Below are 18,205 nucleotides of genomic sequence, written 5' to 3' on the forward strand. Positions count from 1 at the left end.
CCCACACTTTGGCCGAACTAATCTTTATAAAACACTCGACTATACCACTCTCTTGATCAAACACTTCAGTGGCTTCCTGTGGCCAACAGATAACATTTAAGTTTCTTTTTTTTTTTGTCTTTTTCCGTGTCCGGCAACGGATCGCAACCCTCAGTGTTGCCCCCGTACCGGACCGGGGACCGGCAACGGGATTGCAACCCTCGGTGTTGCTCCCGCGCCTCGCTCAGCCAGTGAGCGGGAACCGGTCTGTATGTGGGATCCGAACCCTCGGGCAGGAGCGCCACCGCGCTTCCCAAGCGGCGCACTTATCCAGTGCGCCACCGGGCTGGCCCCTACTTCCAAGAATTCTGCAGGAGGCCTTGTGATTCTATTTCACAGATAAGGAAACTGAAGCCTGGAGAGATCAAATAACTCGTCAAGGCAACGTAGCTTATCAAAGGCAGGATTTGAAGTCAAGTTCTAACATGTGGCATTGACTCATTCAATAAATATTTATTAAGCACCTACCACATGCAAGGCACATGGCTTGCCATTAGAGATACAGGAGCATCCCTGGCTGATGACAGTGACGACGAGGAGGAAGAAGAGAAGGAAGTGAAGGAGAAGGAAAAGGAGGAAGGTAACTATGGAAGCAGAGGGAACAAGACAGCCAAAGGCCTTGAGGAGGAAAGAAGCAGGATGTGTTCAAAGAATTGAGAGAAGGCCAGCACGGCTGGGACGCAAAGGGTAAGAGGGAAAGGAGCACTGGATCAGGGTAGAGCAGTAGAAACAGCCAGTCCAGGGAGGGCTTGTATTCCATGATAAGGAATTTGGCTTTACAAAAAGAACTACAGGAAGCCTTTCAAGAGCTTTAACTAGGAACGTGATATAATCAGATTTTCATCTTTATTTTTGTGTGTGTGATTGACCAGTACAGGGAACTGAACCCTTGACCCTGGTGTTACGAAGCTCTGACCAACTGAACTAACTGGTCAGCCCAAGATTTTTATCTTTAAAAGATTCTTCTGGTTGCTGTGTGGAGAATGGGCTACAGAGCATCAAGACTGAATATGGGGAGATCAGCCAAGAAGCTATTACAGAGGTTTAGGGGAAAGACAGTGAGAGCTGAGACTAGAATAACTGAGGTGACAATGGAAGGAAGTGAAGAAATAGAAGATAAATCAACAGGACTCAGTGACTGATTAGCTATCTCCAAAATGGTGTTTGGAATGACTTCCATGGTTTGAGCAACCAGGTGAACACTGATGCCCTGCACTGAACATACAGGATGCTAACGGAAGACCAGGTGGAAGGGAGAGCTTCTTCATTTCACTTTGGACATTTTGAGTTTGAAAGGCCTGTGAGACATCCAGATGAAGATATCAAGTGGGAAACTGGAAAACTCAAATGCAGCAGTTACTCTAAGCTCATGTTGCTTTTATAACATACATTATATCCTGCCTGAATCAGAGCTGATCCTGAGTACATCTGTCTCTTCCAAAAGGTTACCGCCTAGAGAACCCAAGCTATGTCTCAGTCATCATTGCATTCCCATACATTGCAACTGCCCCTCCTGTACACCCCCCAAACCACCCCCCTTACCTGAATGTTGTTGCATGTGGTCAAATCTCCGCTCCCAGTCCACCCGGACCTGGACGTGGCTCCCGGGAGCCAGGGCTGTCTGTGTGAAATGTTCAGCCTGGGCCCCCTGGCGGGTCACTCTTAGCACAGAGATGTCATTGATTGTACCCCGGTCATCAGGCTGGGGAAAAGAAGTAAAGACAATCAATGGTGAGGCAGTTACCCTCTAGTTACCCTCTAGAGAAAGTGAGAGACAGACCCAGAATTTGAGCTCCCTAAGGGAGAAGGAGGAGGCAGTGCAAATGGGGTGGGTCCACTTTGTTCCATGAAAGAATTCTCATCCTCTTTACTCTGAACATCTATATATTTTATTCTTCAGAATAGAATAACAGAATTAAAACAAAAAGAGATTATAACTACAGCAATGAAGATTTTTGTAAAACCTACAGAACCTTAATTCTCACTCTCATTGCTCTGGTTTAGATTCTTAGCTTTCTACAGTCTCTGAAATGATCTGGCTTTTTTGGATCCCCATACTGGCCAGCCACCATAAATAGATAGATAGATAGATAGATAGATAGATAGATAGATAGATAGATAGATAGATAGAGAGATAGAGAGATAAAATGATATGACTTTTCCTCCTTACCTCCACTCTACCCTGTGCAGTTATCTAGAATTAGATTTTAAAATATTCAACTCTGCCATAAAAAAGAATGAAATACTCCCATTCGCAACAATATGGATGAACTTGGAGAAACTTATGTTGAGTGAAACAAGCAAAGCACAGAGGGATAAATACCACATGTGCTCACTTATATGTGGGAGCTAAGAGAGAAAGTAAGGCAGGAAAGAAAGACCACAGTAGTGCCGTGATACAACAGAGGGAGGGAACAGACCTAGGGCTACAAATTGGAGTTGAGGGGAGAGGGGAAGGGGAGGGAAGTTGAGGGATAACTGGAAGGGGACAAAGGGTACGAAAGTAATTTCTGGTAATGGGTATGCCCCCAATATGAATCTGGCCCCTACATCATGGGCAGGAGGGGAGACAATCAGCTTTGTATCTCATGAATATTCAAAATAAATAAATAAATAAATAAAATAAAAATATTCATCCATTTAAAAAAGTATCAAGTGCCAACTGCTTACAAGACACTGTGCCAGCTCAAGAATACAATGTAAACAAGACAAGATCTCTTGTAGAACATAAGAGTCTGATGAAGAACACCAACAGGCAATTGCAATATGATTTACATCACATCGTAAGATGAAAAAGTATATGGTGCTAGAGAAGCTCAAAGAAAACAGACTTAATAGTCTTGGGGAATCAGGGAAGAATTTCTAAAAAAATGATGTCTAAAATGAGACCTTTGTCACCTCTCACAGAGTGACAGATAAGCAAAAGATGACTCAGAGCCCATGTATTCAGAGCAATGAGAAGCCCAAAGAGACTGCACCCAGAGAAAACTCCTCCAAGAGAGGAGAGCCCAGGCACAGCCCCGAGTCAGGTTTTGCTTCAGTTTTTATTGTAAAGACAAAGTTACAGAAGAAACACAGGTGATTAATCAATCATAGTGAAAACATAAACAAACTGGCTACATAACAATCTTCATTAAAGCAGGTGTAACTTAAAACAGTTCAAGCAACTTATCATCAAAGCTATGTGACACACAAAAGGAAACGAGATAATCACCATAGCAGTGCTTAGCTCCCCAAGAAACTCAAAGAAACAGCTGCGGGTAAGATGTGGAACATCCTCCAACCACTAACTAGCAGAATACCCTTGAAGATTTTAGCTCACATACTCTTCCATCATTTAGGTTTAGCTGCACCAAGGGCAACTGCCCCCAGAGCAATCACTTTTCGCTGTGCGCCAATTCTCTTATCTACATCAAAGGCTTTAGTCCTGTGTAAGTTTTCTGGTCTTTCCTAATCTTAGCATTTCTACGTGTTTTCCTAAAGAGTTGGGCTTTGGCTTAAACTAAGGACTTTGGTCCTTCTATGCTATAGGCTTTGGCCCTGTGAAATACATGTGTTTTACTTCTATCTCATTAATGTCAACATCCTCCACAGACCTTCTATGGATACTTGAGGTAAGAAGTTTTCTCTCCATAGATCAGGAAATCTCCTGATGGGAAAAATCACTGTATAATGATGACAGATATGAAATTGGAGCTTTCTCAATATTAAGTCTACTGAACATGTTGCTTCTTGGCCTAAGAACCTACATGGCTCGTTAGTTTCCTGAGTGAAATCCACACACCTAAATATATCCTTCCCTGTATCAGCCAGCTGCCCCCTCACCACACCCCCCTCAAAAAAAAAAAAAAAAATCCCGGGCCGGCCCGGGGGCGCACTGGATAGTGCGCTGCTTGGGAAGCGCGGCGGCGGCCCCCCCCCCCCCCCTCAAAAAAAAAAAAAAATCCCGGGCCGGCCCGGGGGCGCACTGGATAGTGCGCTGCTTGGGAAGCGCGGCGGCGGCCCCCCCCCCCCCCCTCAAAAAAAAAAAAAAATCCCGGGCCGGCCCGGGGGCGCACTGGATAGTGCGCTGCTTGGGAAGCGCGGCGGCGGCCCCCCCCCCCCCCCTCAAAAAAAAAAAAAAATCCCGGGCCGGCCCGGGGGCGCACTGGATAGTGCGCTGCTTGGGAAGCGCGGCGGCGCTCCCGCCCGACGGTTCGGATCCCACGTACGGACTGGTTCCCGCTCGCTGGCTGAGCGAGGCGCGGGAGCAGCCCCGAGGGTTGCAGTCCCGTTGCCGGTCCCCGGTCCGGTACGGGGGCAACACTGAAGGTTGCGATCCGTTGCCGGACACGGAAAAACACAAAAGACAAAAAAATATATATATATATATCCTTCGAGGCCCTCTAACCTGGCCCCCACTACCTTTTCACAGTCATCTCTAGCCTGTCATCAACATGCTTCATAGGCTCCAAATGTATTGGTCTATTTACAGTTAACTAGGCTTGTCAGATCCTTTCAGGCTTCCCTGCCTTTCTTTGTGCGATTATTTCTGCTAGAAAAGCTTCTCCCATAATGCCTGCCTTTGGTGTTATTATCCTCCTCTTTCATGCTCAAAATGTACCTCATTTGTGTTCACATCGTACCTAGTGTCTACCCTATCACAGCATTGACAATTCTGCTCTCTGTTAAGCTATTGTAACCCATCTACCTCACCTCAACTCTCTCGGAGGCATCTTTTTCAGTCCCTGTCAAACGTCTAAGCTAATTTCCACCTCAAGGTCTTTACACTTGCTGTTTTATCTGCCTGGAATATTCCTACTCCCACCACCACCATTCAATAACGCTCATTTCATTTAGGACTCTACTGAAAATAACTTGCCCCCCATCACCCTCTTTGCTTTACTCAGCTTCATTTTTTTAAAAAATTATTCTCTTTCCAGTTTCATTTTTATTTGTATTACTTATTATACCTGGCATACACAGTTGTCTCCAATAAACATTCCATGTATGCAAAGACACTGTCTTGTTCACCCTTTATCCTCAGAGACTGAAATAATAAATACCTAGCATATGTTATGTCTAGATAAGTATTTATTGAATAAATAATGAAAGGAACTGAACTAACGTTCATTTGAATTCGTTATGGCTGAGAGAGTAGGAGCAGGAGAGCATTTTCTGCCTGAGCTCAAAGGAATCAGGGACCTCCTGGGAGAGCGACGGGCCCGGTACCTGTCCCCCGCCCTCAGGGAAGAGCAGCGTGTCTTCCAGCACCACTTGGAAACCGCTCAGCACTTCTTTCTTGCCGCTGCTCCCTTCGGTTTGCAGCTCTGCGGGACGGCAGGAGACCACGGTGGTGCTGAACTGGCCGGAGAGGGAAGAGAGAATAAGCCCTCTCCCCACCAAGATGGAGTGCCATCTCGGCACACCCTCCGCGCGGGGCCCTCGTCCCCAAACCTCCCCGTAGGCCCAGCAACATCAGGTTCCTTGCCCAGCTGGCCGCACCTCCCGGGCGTAGCTGTCCCGCTGACACCAGAACGCCATCGCTGCTGTTTCCCAAGACGCGGGGACCGCACAGGCTGATAAACCTGGGAGCGGGCGGAGAGCGACGTGGGACAAACTTCATTAAGAGCTCGTCTCTGCGCAGAAGCGAGAGGGAAAAGAACGGGGGGAGGTTGGGACAAGTTTACTGAAAACGCGAATCGCTGGCTGGCTGCGTCGTTTAGCAACTGTTTTAAGAAAACAGGGGAAACACTTTAGGAAGTAGGACTGGGCAAAGACTATGAATAAGACCCCAAAAGCACAAACAACAAAAGAAAAAATAAACAAATGGGATTCTATCAAACTAAAAATCTGCACAGCAAAGGAAACAATCAACTGAGTGAAAAAACCTACAGAATGGGAGAAAATATTTGCAAACTACACATCGGACAAGGGATTAATATCCAGAATATACAAGGAACTCAAACAGCTTCACAGTAGAAAACAAATAATCGAATTAAAAAATGGGCAAAGGAGCCGAATAGACATTTTTCAAAGGAAAATATACAAATGGCCAAAAGGTACATGAAAAAATGCTCAACATCACCAATCATCAGGGAAACGATAATCAAAACCACATTGAGATATCATCTCACCCCATTTAGACTGGCCTTTATTAAAAAGACCAAGAATATCAAATCCTGGCGAGGATATGGAGAAAGGGGAACTTTTCTACCCTTTTGTTGGGGCTGTAAAATAGTACAGTACAGCCACTATGGAAAACAGTATGGAGGTTTCTCAAACAACTACAGATAGAACTACCCTATGATCCAGCAATCTCACTCTGGGTATATACCTAAAGGAATGGAAATCATCATGTCGACGGGATCCCTGCACTCCCGTGTTCATCACAGCTCTATTTAAAATAGCCAAGATACGGAACCAACCGAAATGTCCACAAACGATGACTGGATAGGAAAACGTGGTGTGTGTGTGTGTCCACCAACAATGACTGGATAAGGAAAATGTGGTGTGTGTGTATACACACACACACACACACACAATGGAATACTACTCAGCCATTAAAAAAGAATGAAATTCTGCCATTTGCAGCAACATGGATGAGATTGGATAAAACTACATTAAGTGAAATAAGCCAGACACAGACAGAAATATCACATCCTTGCTCATAAGTGAGTGCTAAGAAGGAAGGAGAGAAAGACCACAATAATATGTTGAACTTTCAGAGGGTGGGAACAAATCTATGGTTAATAAAGTTGGGAAAAGGGGAGGGAGAGGGAGGTTACGGAGAAATTGGGTAAGGGGCATGAAGAATAATTATGATTTGTAATGATATGCTAATAAAAAATTTAAAAATAAAAAAAGAATCTTGGCATATGGTAACAAAACCTAGAAAGAAAATATGTTCACTAATGATGTATTTAGGATTATTTCATTATTATTCAGAGAGTGATCCACAGTTTTTTTCTTTTGTTTTTCCGACAGCTGGCCAGTACAAAGAACCACACCCTTGACCTTGGTGTTACAAGGCTGTGCTCTAACCAACTGAGCTAACTGGCCAGCCCTGAACAGTATTTATTTTAATGTATTTTTTGTAAGACTTTTTTGTGCCCACTTAATGTCAACTTTGTAAAAAGAATTTGGAAAGTTTTCTTGCTTGTCTATGCTATGACTATTTGAATATAATTGGAATAAATGATTAATTGAAAGGGGGGGGGGAAGACTTTGAAAAGAGCCAGAAAACAAAACAAAACAAAAACCGTGGCCTGCACTTGTCAGGGCACATAGTTTAGGTAGCCTTTTGGGCCCCGGGGACATATATAATTCTGCCTATGGAATGCCAGCTGCTTAGAAGTAGGATGGTTCTGGCTTGGATACAGAGCAGTGCCGCCAAATAGAAATACAATGCAATGCATATATGTGAGTAATATATTTTATTTAAACAACATATCCAGAATATTATTTCATCATGTAATGAATTTTAACAATTAACGAGATGCTATACTCCCCCCACCCCCATTCAAAACAGTCAAAACCCAGTGTGTATTTTACATTTAGCCCATCTCAGTTTGGACCAATCACATTTCAAGTACTCAATAACAACGTGTGGCTAGTAGTGCTCCCGAATTGGACAGAGCAAATAAAGAGGTTAACAGAAGTTATCAAGCTGCAATCAATGTCTTAAAACATTAAATAGATTAAAAGTTAAAATTAACTCTCTGTTCTTTAGATCAACTAATAAAAAGTTTGAAGACTCCAGAGGTTTCAGAATTTAGAATTTTTAGGGCCAGCCCGTGGCTCACTCGGGAGAGTGCGGTGCTGATAGCACCAAGGCCACGGGTTCAGATCCCTATATAGAGATGGCCGGTTCGCTCACTGGCTGAGCGTGGTGCTGACAACACCAAGTCAAGGGTTAAGATCCCCTTACCGGTCATCTTTAAAAAAAAAAAAAAAAAAAAGAATTTAGAATTTTTCAGATTTTAAGCAGGTAATGCAGAGCATACCTCATGTGTTATATAACACCCTTCCTTGGGACTCTGGAGAAGTATCATGTAATCCAACGTATTAATATTTACACTGTGAAATAAATATGCGAAATGGGAATAAGACTTTTAGGTCAAGTATTGTTGTCGAATTAGTTTTGGTGTTAATTTTTTTTAGAAAGTCTCGGGTTTCACAGCTTTTTGGTCTTCAGAATTGTGGATAAGGGAACATGTTCTATACAAGTTCAAGTTCAAGTCCCAACTCTGCCATTTATTGACCTGTTTAATCTCCTTTGAAGAAAAAGCTTGCTTATTTAATAAGGTTGACATGAGGCTCAAAAAATTTTAATGAGATCATATATAAATACTTAGTAAGCTGTAAAGCATAATAGTAATATATAGCTTTGCATTACCAATTTTTCAGAAAGCTTAGACTAATGTCAATAGCAAAATGGTCAAAAACATGGACAGAGCACATTAACAGAAATATGAATTGCCAATAAAAATGAACAATGTGAACAATGTGCATGCCAGAATTCACTCCCTTCAAAAATAAATAATGTGCAATCTTATAGTCTCATAAAAAAGCAAATTAAACCAGATACAAATTTTTATCTTGTTAAATATCTAAAAGGTTTTGAAGAACGGAACACTGTAGTTGGTAAGAGTAAGAATTGGGACAATTTCATTAAAGGATAACTTGGCAACAGCTATGAAAATGTTTAAATGTGCCTACTCCTTGACCTAATAATTCCACATCTAGAAATTTACCCTACAGCTGTTCTGATGTATGTATATGTAAAGATACAGACCACTGGGCATTGCTGACATGGTAAAGGTGACTAGGAAACCTCAAGCCTCTTGCAGAGTCAACCAACCAACCATAAACACCAAAGGGGGGGAAGAAGAGGAAGACCCCGTCTATACCCAATTCCAGAGGTCCTGCCAAGGTGCCCAAGGCAACCAGGAAGCTTAAAATGAGGTAGGAGGTGCTCGGTTTCCCTGGGTTCAGGTTACAGGAGACACCTGTGGGTTTCAAGCCACTCCCCAAGGTCTCGGGTCCCTCTTCTAAGCCCTCCCCTAAAAGAGAGTAACAATTGCTTATTGCACCTATTTTCAGCACCTATAGGGGAAATTGAGAAGTCAGGGGGCTGACTTATGCAAATCCAGTCGTTGGGCATGCTCATTAGAAAGGGTTATATAACCCTAATAGTCAAGCATGCTCCATAAAGTAGAGTTTATCCTCTGAATGCGTGAGTACATGTTAGGGAAACTAAAAACGTTGAATCCCCCCAGAAGGCTAGGCTCTTGCTCACTCTCCTAAAGGCAGCCAGCACTTTACCTGAAGCATGTATTTCTTTCTTTTTGTATCAAATTTGCCTTTAGCAGGCTGCTGTTTACTGTGGGGCCAGCCCACTCTTTGTAAATGTGTATTTCTTACTTTTGTATTAAACTTGCTGGTTGTTGCTCACTTTCCTGGGGCCAACCCACACTTCAGTGGCTGAGGAGGGTAGGCTTTACTTTTGTGTTAAACTTACTTTTAGCAGGTGGCATTCTCTTGAGCCAGCCTGCACTCTGTGCTAAACTGGAAGTGTGGATTTGTTACTTTATTATATTAAACCTGGTGCAGGCCTTGCTCAGTCTCTGGAGCTAGGCCACACTCTTTCTGTGAAATCTATATCTCTTATTCTTTATAATAAACCTGTTCTCACTTTCTTCTATGACTCTGCCCTTGAATTCTTTCCTGTGGTAGAGTCAAGAACCTGATAAGAGGACGAGGTGAGTTGTGGCCAGCTATAGGGCCTCTCCAGACCCTCTACTCCGGCACCAAAAAGATGGAGCTTTTTGATGAAGGAAGGTTTTCTTTTTTTGATCAAGGGAGTTTGAGAAAAAAAGCCCCTCGAAAAATGACCAACCCTTCAATTAAACCTAAGAAAGGGAGAGGGGCAACAGTATCTGATCACTATCACTAGCTGAATGAGAAACTGCATCAAAACAAGCCAGAGTAGGACCAAAAGAGCGGGGAGAGCCCCCCACCTTTAGTGTTGACCTGGGTAGCCTCAAAACTGTGAAGCCTCCAGAGGTCTGGCTGCTGGGAAGTGGCCAGTGGATTTTACACCAACAGGGTACACGATGGTGATAATTAAAATAAAATGTGCCTGTTGTGAAAAAAAAAATATGTAAAGATATACATTTTTAAATGCTCACTGCAACGTTATGTGATAATTGAAAAAGACTAACAGCCTAAATGTCCCTCAATAAGGAACCAGTTAAATTATAGTTAATGAATTCAATGTAATATAATGTAGCCATGAAAAAGAATGGGTTAGATCTAAGTGCACTGATTTAGAAAGATCTCCAACATATATTAAGTAAAAAAAAGCACAGTGCAAGATGTACACGATTTGATTCCAATTGTGTACACATTACATTTGCTTATATATATTAAATTTTAATATATGTCATACTGTTTATAAACGTATATGACACTGTATATATTTATGTTCCATATATGTCGTACATTGTTTTATATATTGTAATTATACCTTATAACTATATAAAAGAAATAATAGATATTATGGAATTTATAATACAGTACAGTGTATCTTACATACAATAAATTACAGTATATCATATAGTACAGTATCATATGTATTTGAGGGTACTTCAAAAAGTTCATGGGAAAATAGGGCCGGCCCGGTGGCGCACTGCTACAGTGTGCCGCTTGGGAGTGTGGCGGCGCTCCTGCCAAGGGTTCGGATCCCACATACAGACCGGCCGCTCACTGGCTGAGCGAGGTGCAGGCGCAACACCGAGGGTTGCGATCCCGTTGCCGGTCCCGGTCCGGTACGGGCACAACACTGAGGGTTGCGATCCGTTGCCGGTCACGAAAAAAGACAAAAAGGGAAAAAAAAAAAAATAGAGAAAATAAATTCCTGTGTACCTCATTAGATATTGTGAAACATTATGAATATTATATATAAAAATATATATAAGATTATGTTATACACAACATGATATTACGTAACTGTTGGTTTTACTGTGTTGCATTTTGAAAATTGTGACAAATTAGCAATTTTGATTGCAGCAGTTCTGATAAATTTAAAAATATCACAAAAAAATGTAAAATACTAAAATTTCCCAAAATTAAGAATTTTTCTATAAGAAAATACAATTAAGAGAGATTACGAATCTTCCCACAAATTTTTTGAAGACTCCTTGTATATATAAAACTGTTAAAAATGATTACCCCTATTCAAGGGTGCAAATTTTACTTTAAATTTTATATTCTTCTATACTATTTTATTTTTTTAAACTATGTCCAGCTGTCTGGGCTTAGACCTAGTTTGCAGTAACATGGCTAAATGCACCAAGAAGATCAGGATCATTTTTTTTTTTTTCCCTTTTTGTCTTTTTTCGTGACCAGCAACGGACCGCAACCCTCAGTGTCGCGTCCGTACCAGACCGGGACCGGCAACGGAATCGCAACCCTCGGTGTTGCGCTCACACCTCGCTCAGCCAGTGAGCAGCCGGTCTGTATGTGGGATCCGAACCCTCGGCGGGAGCGCCGCTGCGCTCCCAAGCGGAGCACTGTAGCAGTGCGCCACCGGGCCGGCCCTTATAAAGTATTTTTTTTTTCCCTTTTTTGTCTTTTTTCGTGACCGGCATCGGATCGCAACCCTCAGTGTTGCGCCCGTACCGGACCGGGACCGGCAACGGGATCGCAACCCTCAGTGTTGCTCCCGCACAGGATCATTGTAAATACAGAAACTGCTATGGTGCCTCCCTCCAGAAAAAGGTGATGAAAATTGAAATCAGCCAGCACACCAAGTACATTTGCTTCTTCTGTGGCAAAACCAGATGAAGAGATAAGCAGTGGGGATCTGGTACTGTGGTTCTTGCATGAAAACAGTAGTTGGTGGTACCTGGACCTACAACACCACTTCTGCCGTCACAATAAAGTCCGCCACAGAAAACTGAAGGCATTGAGAGACCAGTAGAAGCTCCACCATTTGAGACATCACTAGCCTATAATAAATGGGTTAATTTATATAACAAATAAATAGTAAACTGGGTTGGCCAGCTGGTTCAGTTGGTTAGAGCGTGGTGTTGGTAACACCAGTCAAGGGTTCGGATTCCCTTACTGGCCAAGCTGCCAAAATAAATAAATAAATAAATAATGAGCCATGTCCATATATTGCTTATATAAATTTAAAAGTTTACTTTTTTAATAAATCCCAGTACTTTACTATGAGTTCAAAAGCAAAGTCTGTGGGTACTGCATTTTAAATCAGTCTTTTGTATACATTAGGCAGTCAAAAACAAAATTTATTACTCTTTCCCCCCTTCTCCTGCAGTTGACTAGTCTTTAAAAAAAAAAAGTATTTGTGAATAAGTGGAGTAACTGTTGAATGGAAGAGTAAACAGGCTATACATTAACTGCAGTAACAATTAGGTTTAAAAGTGTGAAGAGATCTCTGGAGTGTGCAGGAAGCTCAGGTGGCTGATTCTACGGATGACAATATTAGCCGTGAGAAATCAGAGCACAGACCTAAGGAAGAGGAAGTCCCCCAGCTTGGTTACAAGCCTGTCTCCAACATTTTTCTTCTTCCAACCTCAACAATGAGGACAAGGATCTCTGACGCCCATCCCATCCCCTCGAGAGGAATTTTAGAGAAAGAAAACGCTTGCCACCAGGAAGAAGAAATACAAGAAGGAAAGAGACAGATAACAGTTCCCAGAGATTTATTATAACTATACGTTTCTTCATTGGCTTTTGCTCTGCCACATACACACATACTCAAATAATCAATCAGCCCAAACACAGAGATTATAAACCAATTAGTAGGACATTAGAGGCCTCGCCAGTCTACTCCTTCCCCTGTCCTGCCATCTGATGCAGCACCATAGTCAAGTGCCCAGCAGGAAGACATAACGCATGAAGGAGGGCCTTCAATAAAGAGCTTCTAGGAAATTCAGAGATCGCAGAGGACCTTGGTGCACAAAGAACTGACAAAAGACTCAGGCCCTAGCTTTTCAGAGTAACTGGAAAGCTACTCCCCAGCTCTGCTGTCATAGAAAGTTAATTATTTGTTGCATCGGCACTGTCAGAATCATCCTAGGGAAAAAAAAGATAAAGCACCTATAGACTCTGCAAAGAGTGAACATTTGTGTTCACAAATGCTGCTCACTCCCTCCTGCTCTCCAAGCTTCCTTCTGTGATTTTTTAAACCAAACAACTTCTTAGAAGGTTAATAGGGAAGGATTTAACTTTGGACAATAAACCACTGGTATTCAATAAACAGCACTGTCGTGCATCATTTAGTTTCAGAATTTCAGTTAATGCTACTGTTCCTTACATCTGTAAAGATTCTCAACAGGGCCAGTCTACTCTAGGATGGAGAAGAAGAAGGGAAGATGGAAAAGAGAAGGGTCACGCAGGGGTTTTCTAAAGCCTGGAGAAGATCATTTGACCTCCTGTGTCACATTTGACTTGTTTAACATGCGCTGAGAGCTACTGTGTGCTAGGGATAGGAGCTTGCTGGTATGTTGTTTTTAAGGGCTAAAAAGAAACCGAAAGGTTGAGGGGAAGGCTTTACTTACATCCAGATCATCCATGGCAGGGGCAGGTCTTTTGGTGCTGACCTTCTGCAAAAGCTAGTGCAAAGAGAAAATAGTCGCAAGTGAGAAGGGGAGTGAGGGAAGAGCAATTTGCATATTGACGGGCCATAGAACAGTCCCAGCCAGGGCCAGTCAAGCATCTGCTCCAATCTTTAAAGCTCCTAATACATCACTGTAATGAATTGGGGAAAAGTAAATTGATCTCCTTCTTAAAAGGAAATTTAAATGCACACACAGAGCACCCTCCTTAGTAGTCCAGATTGGGATCTGTGCTTTTGCAACTTGAGTGAATAGTAGCTGAAATTCTGATGCCAAATAATTTATGACAGGGTGCAATTTATTGTGAACCAGTGATTTATTTTATCATGTATATTTTTATACTACTTAGTTTTAGCTTCCCATGAAGTTGTCTGGCTCAGAAAAAAGAAAATAGATGAGAGAACAAGAATTACAGAAAAGTAAGAAAAGGTTTTGTCAAACTTTTTCAGAACACTGCTTCTACCCTTTGTAATTTCACTAAGATTCATTCCTTTCATCCCTACTAAATAAACATTGCACAAAATATGTAAAGAATATCAGCAACACTGAGTAGCCTGTCTAGGGAGCTCGGTATATCACTGCCTGGCCCTGATGACTCTTCTAGAGAAATGTGAGCAGAGAGACAAGGGGAATGATCAAAACAGGCAGAAAAGGGCAGGTACTGTCTCTCTCACCTCTGCATAATGTTCCACCTGAGCCAGCTCCACCTCTTCATCCCCTTCCCAGTCTCTCCAGTTATCAAAGTCCACAGACAGCCACACTGGCTGCAAATGGAAGCACAAAGAGTCACAGGCAGCGGGAGTGCATGGAAGAGTGTGGGCGTGTGCATGGGCGTAATGCTTGGGGGTAAGAGGGCCAATGGGAATTCAGCACCCCTTGGATCAACCCCCTTCCAGGCTGCAGTGTCATCATCATCACCCACAAAGATTTATCAGGAAACTACTAAATGCCAAGCACAATGCCAGGCATGGTAGGGTATGAAAAAGCGTTAGAAGTTCTGCTTTCCAGGAGCAGATTGACAGACAACACATCTGGAAATATAACTGTATCATAAAGTATCAGAGGAGTTGACCAAGCAAGACAGACAAGCTGCATTCCCTGGAGTCAGAGACAACCGTTCTTCAAGGCCCATGTTCCAAAGTTCCCATTTATACAGGGAAGAAATTATTCACTCATTCATTTAACAGATATTTACTGAATATATACTATGGGCCAGACTCTGAGCTCAGCATTAGCATTATAAATATGTTCACCACATTGTCCCCGTCATCGAGAAGCAAGAACGGAAGGGAGATGTAAACAAATCATCATAATACAGTGTGAAAAGTGTGGTGGTGGAGTTATATAGGGAATATCATGGGAACCCAGGCTTCTTGGAGTAGCAGGGCCTGGAAAAATGCACAGGAGTTAAGAGGGTGAAGATGTGGTGGTGATGATGACTTTCCAGGAGGAAGGCACACTTGAGCAAAGGTACAGAGGTGAGAGCCTGGTAGCCTGGTTTGTGCAAAAGAGCTGCAAACAGCTTGCTGTGGCTGGAATGAAAGCTTGAGGCAGAAAGTATAGGATGGGCTGTGTTATGCTATGGTGTTTAGACTTCAACCTAAAGGGCAGGAGTCACAAGCCCAAATGTCCAAAAGAGTCAGGGAGGTAATGAAAAGAAGTAGAGTGAGGTAGAGTGTGTGCTCCATTTAAAGCTTCCACTCAAGACATTTGGGAATTTATACCAGTGTGGCCAGATTATCCCATCCTTCAAGAGAAGCTGATAATCTGGATTTTTAGGTGAAATATCCACATTTTTATTTGTATTTTTTAAAATTTTTTATTATCATTATTTTTTAAAAAGATGGCTGGTAAGGGGGTCTCAGCCTTTGGCTTGTTGTTGTCAGCACCACGCTCAGCCAGTGAGCCAACCGGCCATCCCTATATAGGATCCGAACCCATGGCCTTGGTGTGTTATCAGCACCACACTCTCCCGAGTGAACCATGGGCCGGCCCTGAAATATCTACATTTTTAAATGTCAGCAACTAATCAAAACTTTTATATGGCAGTAATCAATCAAAATAATTTTTAACACTATAAAGATTGCTAAAACAAATTTGAGAGCCAGATCCAGCCAGCAGGTAGCCAGTTTTCAACTTTTAAGGCAAAAAAAGCCACTGGAGGGTCATATGTGGGAGAGTGACAGGGTCAAATGTGTGTTTTAGAAAGACCATGCTAGGGCCGGCCCGGTGGCGCACTGGAGAGTGCGCCGCTTGGGAGCGCGGCGGCGCTCCCACCAAGAGTTCAGATCCCATGTGGAGACTGAGCACGGTGTGGGCGTGACACCAAGGGTTGCGATCCCGTTACCGGTCAGTAAAAAAGACAAAAAGGGAAAAAAAAAGGAGGGTCATATGTGGGAGAGTGACAGGGTCAAATGTGTGTTTTAGAAAGACCATGCTAGGGCCGGCCCGGTGGCGCACTGGAGAGTGCGCCGCTTGGGAGCGCGGCGGCGCTCCCACCAAGAGTTCAGATCCCATGTGGAGACTGAGCACGGTGTGGGCGTGACACCAAGGGTTGCGATCCCGTTACCGGTCAGTAAAAAAGACCAAAAAAAAGGAAAAAAAAAAAAAGAAAGACCATGCTGGGGGCAATGCAGAGGATGGTTGGGGGTGGGGCTGAAAATATGTAACAAACCTCTCACTCAGTGATGAATGAGGGCTGAACTAGGAAGAACTGAAGCAATGGATTCAAGGATATTTAGGAGGTCAAATAGGCAAGACCTGGTGACAAACTGAATGTTATCTGGAAAGGAGGCAAAGATGATCCCAGATCTAACTTGGGAATGTGGGTACATGAATGGGGAAAAAAGGAGCAGGCCATTTCCCACACACCCACCTTGATATCCTCTTTGGTGAGCCGGGGCCAGGCCACCTTCTCCTTCCATTTCCTCACAAAGCAAGTAATGGACCGGCCAGAGTGCTTATCTCGGGAGTCCTACCAGATAGAGAGCTTCATTTTTAGAGTATAAGGTTTATTATAACTCCAGTTTCTCTGGGCATCCAACCTTACTGTCCCACCCCACCATACCCTTACCTTGGAGTTCACCTTGGCATAGAACTCAATTTCATTGTACAACTCCACTCCATCAGCATTCTTGCAGCTGAGAAGACAATGAAGCTTAGGAGATGCAGGAGACTAGGTGTGGGGGCATTAGGGAAAGGAGGACATTCCTGGGAAACCAGGCCCTCCAGAGAGAAGGGCCATTACCTGAATACAATGCGGTGATCCTCAATGAGCACTTGGACATCGGTGCTGTCCTCAACGCAAAATTCCATGAACACATATTTGGGCCTGTCGTACCACAGGGTCCGGGCATGCTGCCTGAAGAGGAGTTGAGGTGGGGCTTTATAGGGGTGGGAGAGGGAAGACGGGGCATTTGGGAAAGGTGGAGAGAGGGGACAATGCAAGGATGTTTGATGCCACAATCTTGTCAAAGTGGAGCTAAAGAAGACAGAAGGGGGTGGAAGGGAGTTACGGGAGTGGGCGTGTGTGGTGAGGGCGAACCTGGGGAGAATATTCAGGGCACTCCTCTCCTCACAGAGACGTGGGATCTGGGGCTCCCACAATTACTGCTGAAACTGGAGTGCTCAGAAGGCCTGGGGCAGGGAATCTGCAGGGAAAAGGAACAAGGGGAGAACCGCGGCCGGAAACACTCACCGTGCCATGGCGGCTCCCACGGCTGGGTGGCGTTGGGAGTTCCAGGCAGGGGCTGCTATGTTTAGAACCCGGGGACGCCCCCAGCAGCTGCTTCTCCTTATATGGGCGGGGGAAGGGTTGAGCGAACGTGGCCTGTCAGCCAAGGGATCTGCACTTCGGAGAGACTCTAGGAGAGCTTAATTCCTGCAGCCCTTCACCTCTTGGGGGTCTCTGGGAATGGAAGAGATTAGGTTAGCAACAGACGACCCGGTGCTGGGCGGTTAGCTCGGTAGGTTAGAGCACAGCCTTGTAACACCGGTGTCAAGTATTCGGATCCCCCTATCGGCCAGCCGCCAAAAAGAAATTTAAAAAGAAATCAAGCCACCGCACCAAAAAAAGAAAGGAAAGAGACGACCCGCACGCTGGGACCGGGGCAAGGGCGACCCCAATCTCTAGACACAGGGAATGATTTGTTCCCGACCTCATTTTCCTGTTTCTCCAACGTTTAGTACTCAGTGCCCGATTCACAATAGACGATCAGTAAAAAGTCATCGGCCCGAGTCAAACCCCGGGGGCAGGCCCGCTCCGGGACCCCGGACTGCAAGCTCCGCCCGCCGCCCCTCCGGTTTCCCGGCCAGCGCGCCGTCGCCAGGGCAGCAAAGGGGCGCGGCTGACGTGCGGCGGCGTTTCCGGGAAGATGGCGGCCGTCGAGGCGGTTGCGGAGCCGGTAACGGTCGTGGCGGCTCCCGGACCAAAGACAAAGGACGAAGAGGAAGAGGAGCCGCTGCCACCATGCGAGACGGTGCGCTGGGCGCCGGTGGGGGCGGTGGCGGAGGCCGGGCCTGGGGCGGCTGCGTTTTCAGAA

General features: G+C 44.2%; 2 protein-coding genes across 2 annotated transcripts in view; one reads left to right on the top strand and one right to left on the bottom strand.

Moving 5' to 3' along the window:
• LOC103589868 (alanyl-tRNA editing protein Aarsd1-like) overlaps positions 1-17,441 on the bottom strand; it is a 22,560-nt gene extending 5,119 nt beyond the window's left edge. The window contains exons 1-8 of the mRNA XM_008571919.1: positions 17,362-17,441; positions 16,912-17,025; positions 16,738-16,804; positions 16,540-16,638; positions 14,339-14,428; positions 13,608-13,661; positions 5,251-5,382; positions 1,582-1,741 (exon numbers count right to left, since the gene is read on the bottom strand). Of these exons, the coding sequence (XP_008570141.1) occupies positions 1,582-1,741; positions 5,251-5,382; positions 13,608-13,661; positions 14,339-14,428; positions 16,540-16,638; positions 16,738-16,804; positions 16,912-17,025; positions 17,362-17,369 (724 nt within the window). The 5' untranslated portion in view covers positions 17,370-17,441. The remainder of the gene's footprint in view (positions 1-1,581; positions 1,742-5,250; positions 5,383-13,607; positions 13,662-14,338; positions 14,429-16,539; positions 16,639-16,737; positions 16,805-16,911; positions 17,026-17,361) is intronic.
• A 596-nt stretch (positions 17,442-18,037) lies between these two features.
• Positions 18,038-18,205, top strand: part of RUNDC1 (RUN domain containing 1) — a 9,453-nt gene continuing 9,285 nt past the window's right edge. The window contains exon 1 of the mRNA XM_008571920.1: positions 18,038-18,195. Within this exon, the coding sequence (XP_008570142.1) occupies positions 18,038-18,195 (158 nt within the window). The remainder of the gene's footprint in view (positions 18,196-18,205) is intronic.

This window comes from Galeopterus variegatus, unplaced genomic scaffold (assembly GCF_000696425.1).
Source record: "Galeopterus variegatus unplaced genomic scaffold, G_variegatus-3.0.2 Scaffold733, whole genome shotgun sequence".
Classification (NCBI taxonomy): Eukaryota; Metazoa; Chordata; class Mammalia; order Dermoptera; family Cynocephalidae; genus Galeopterus; species Galeopterus variegatus.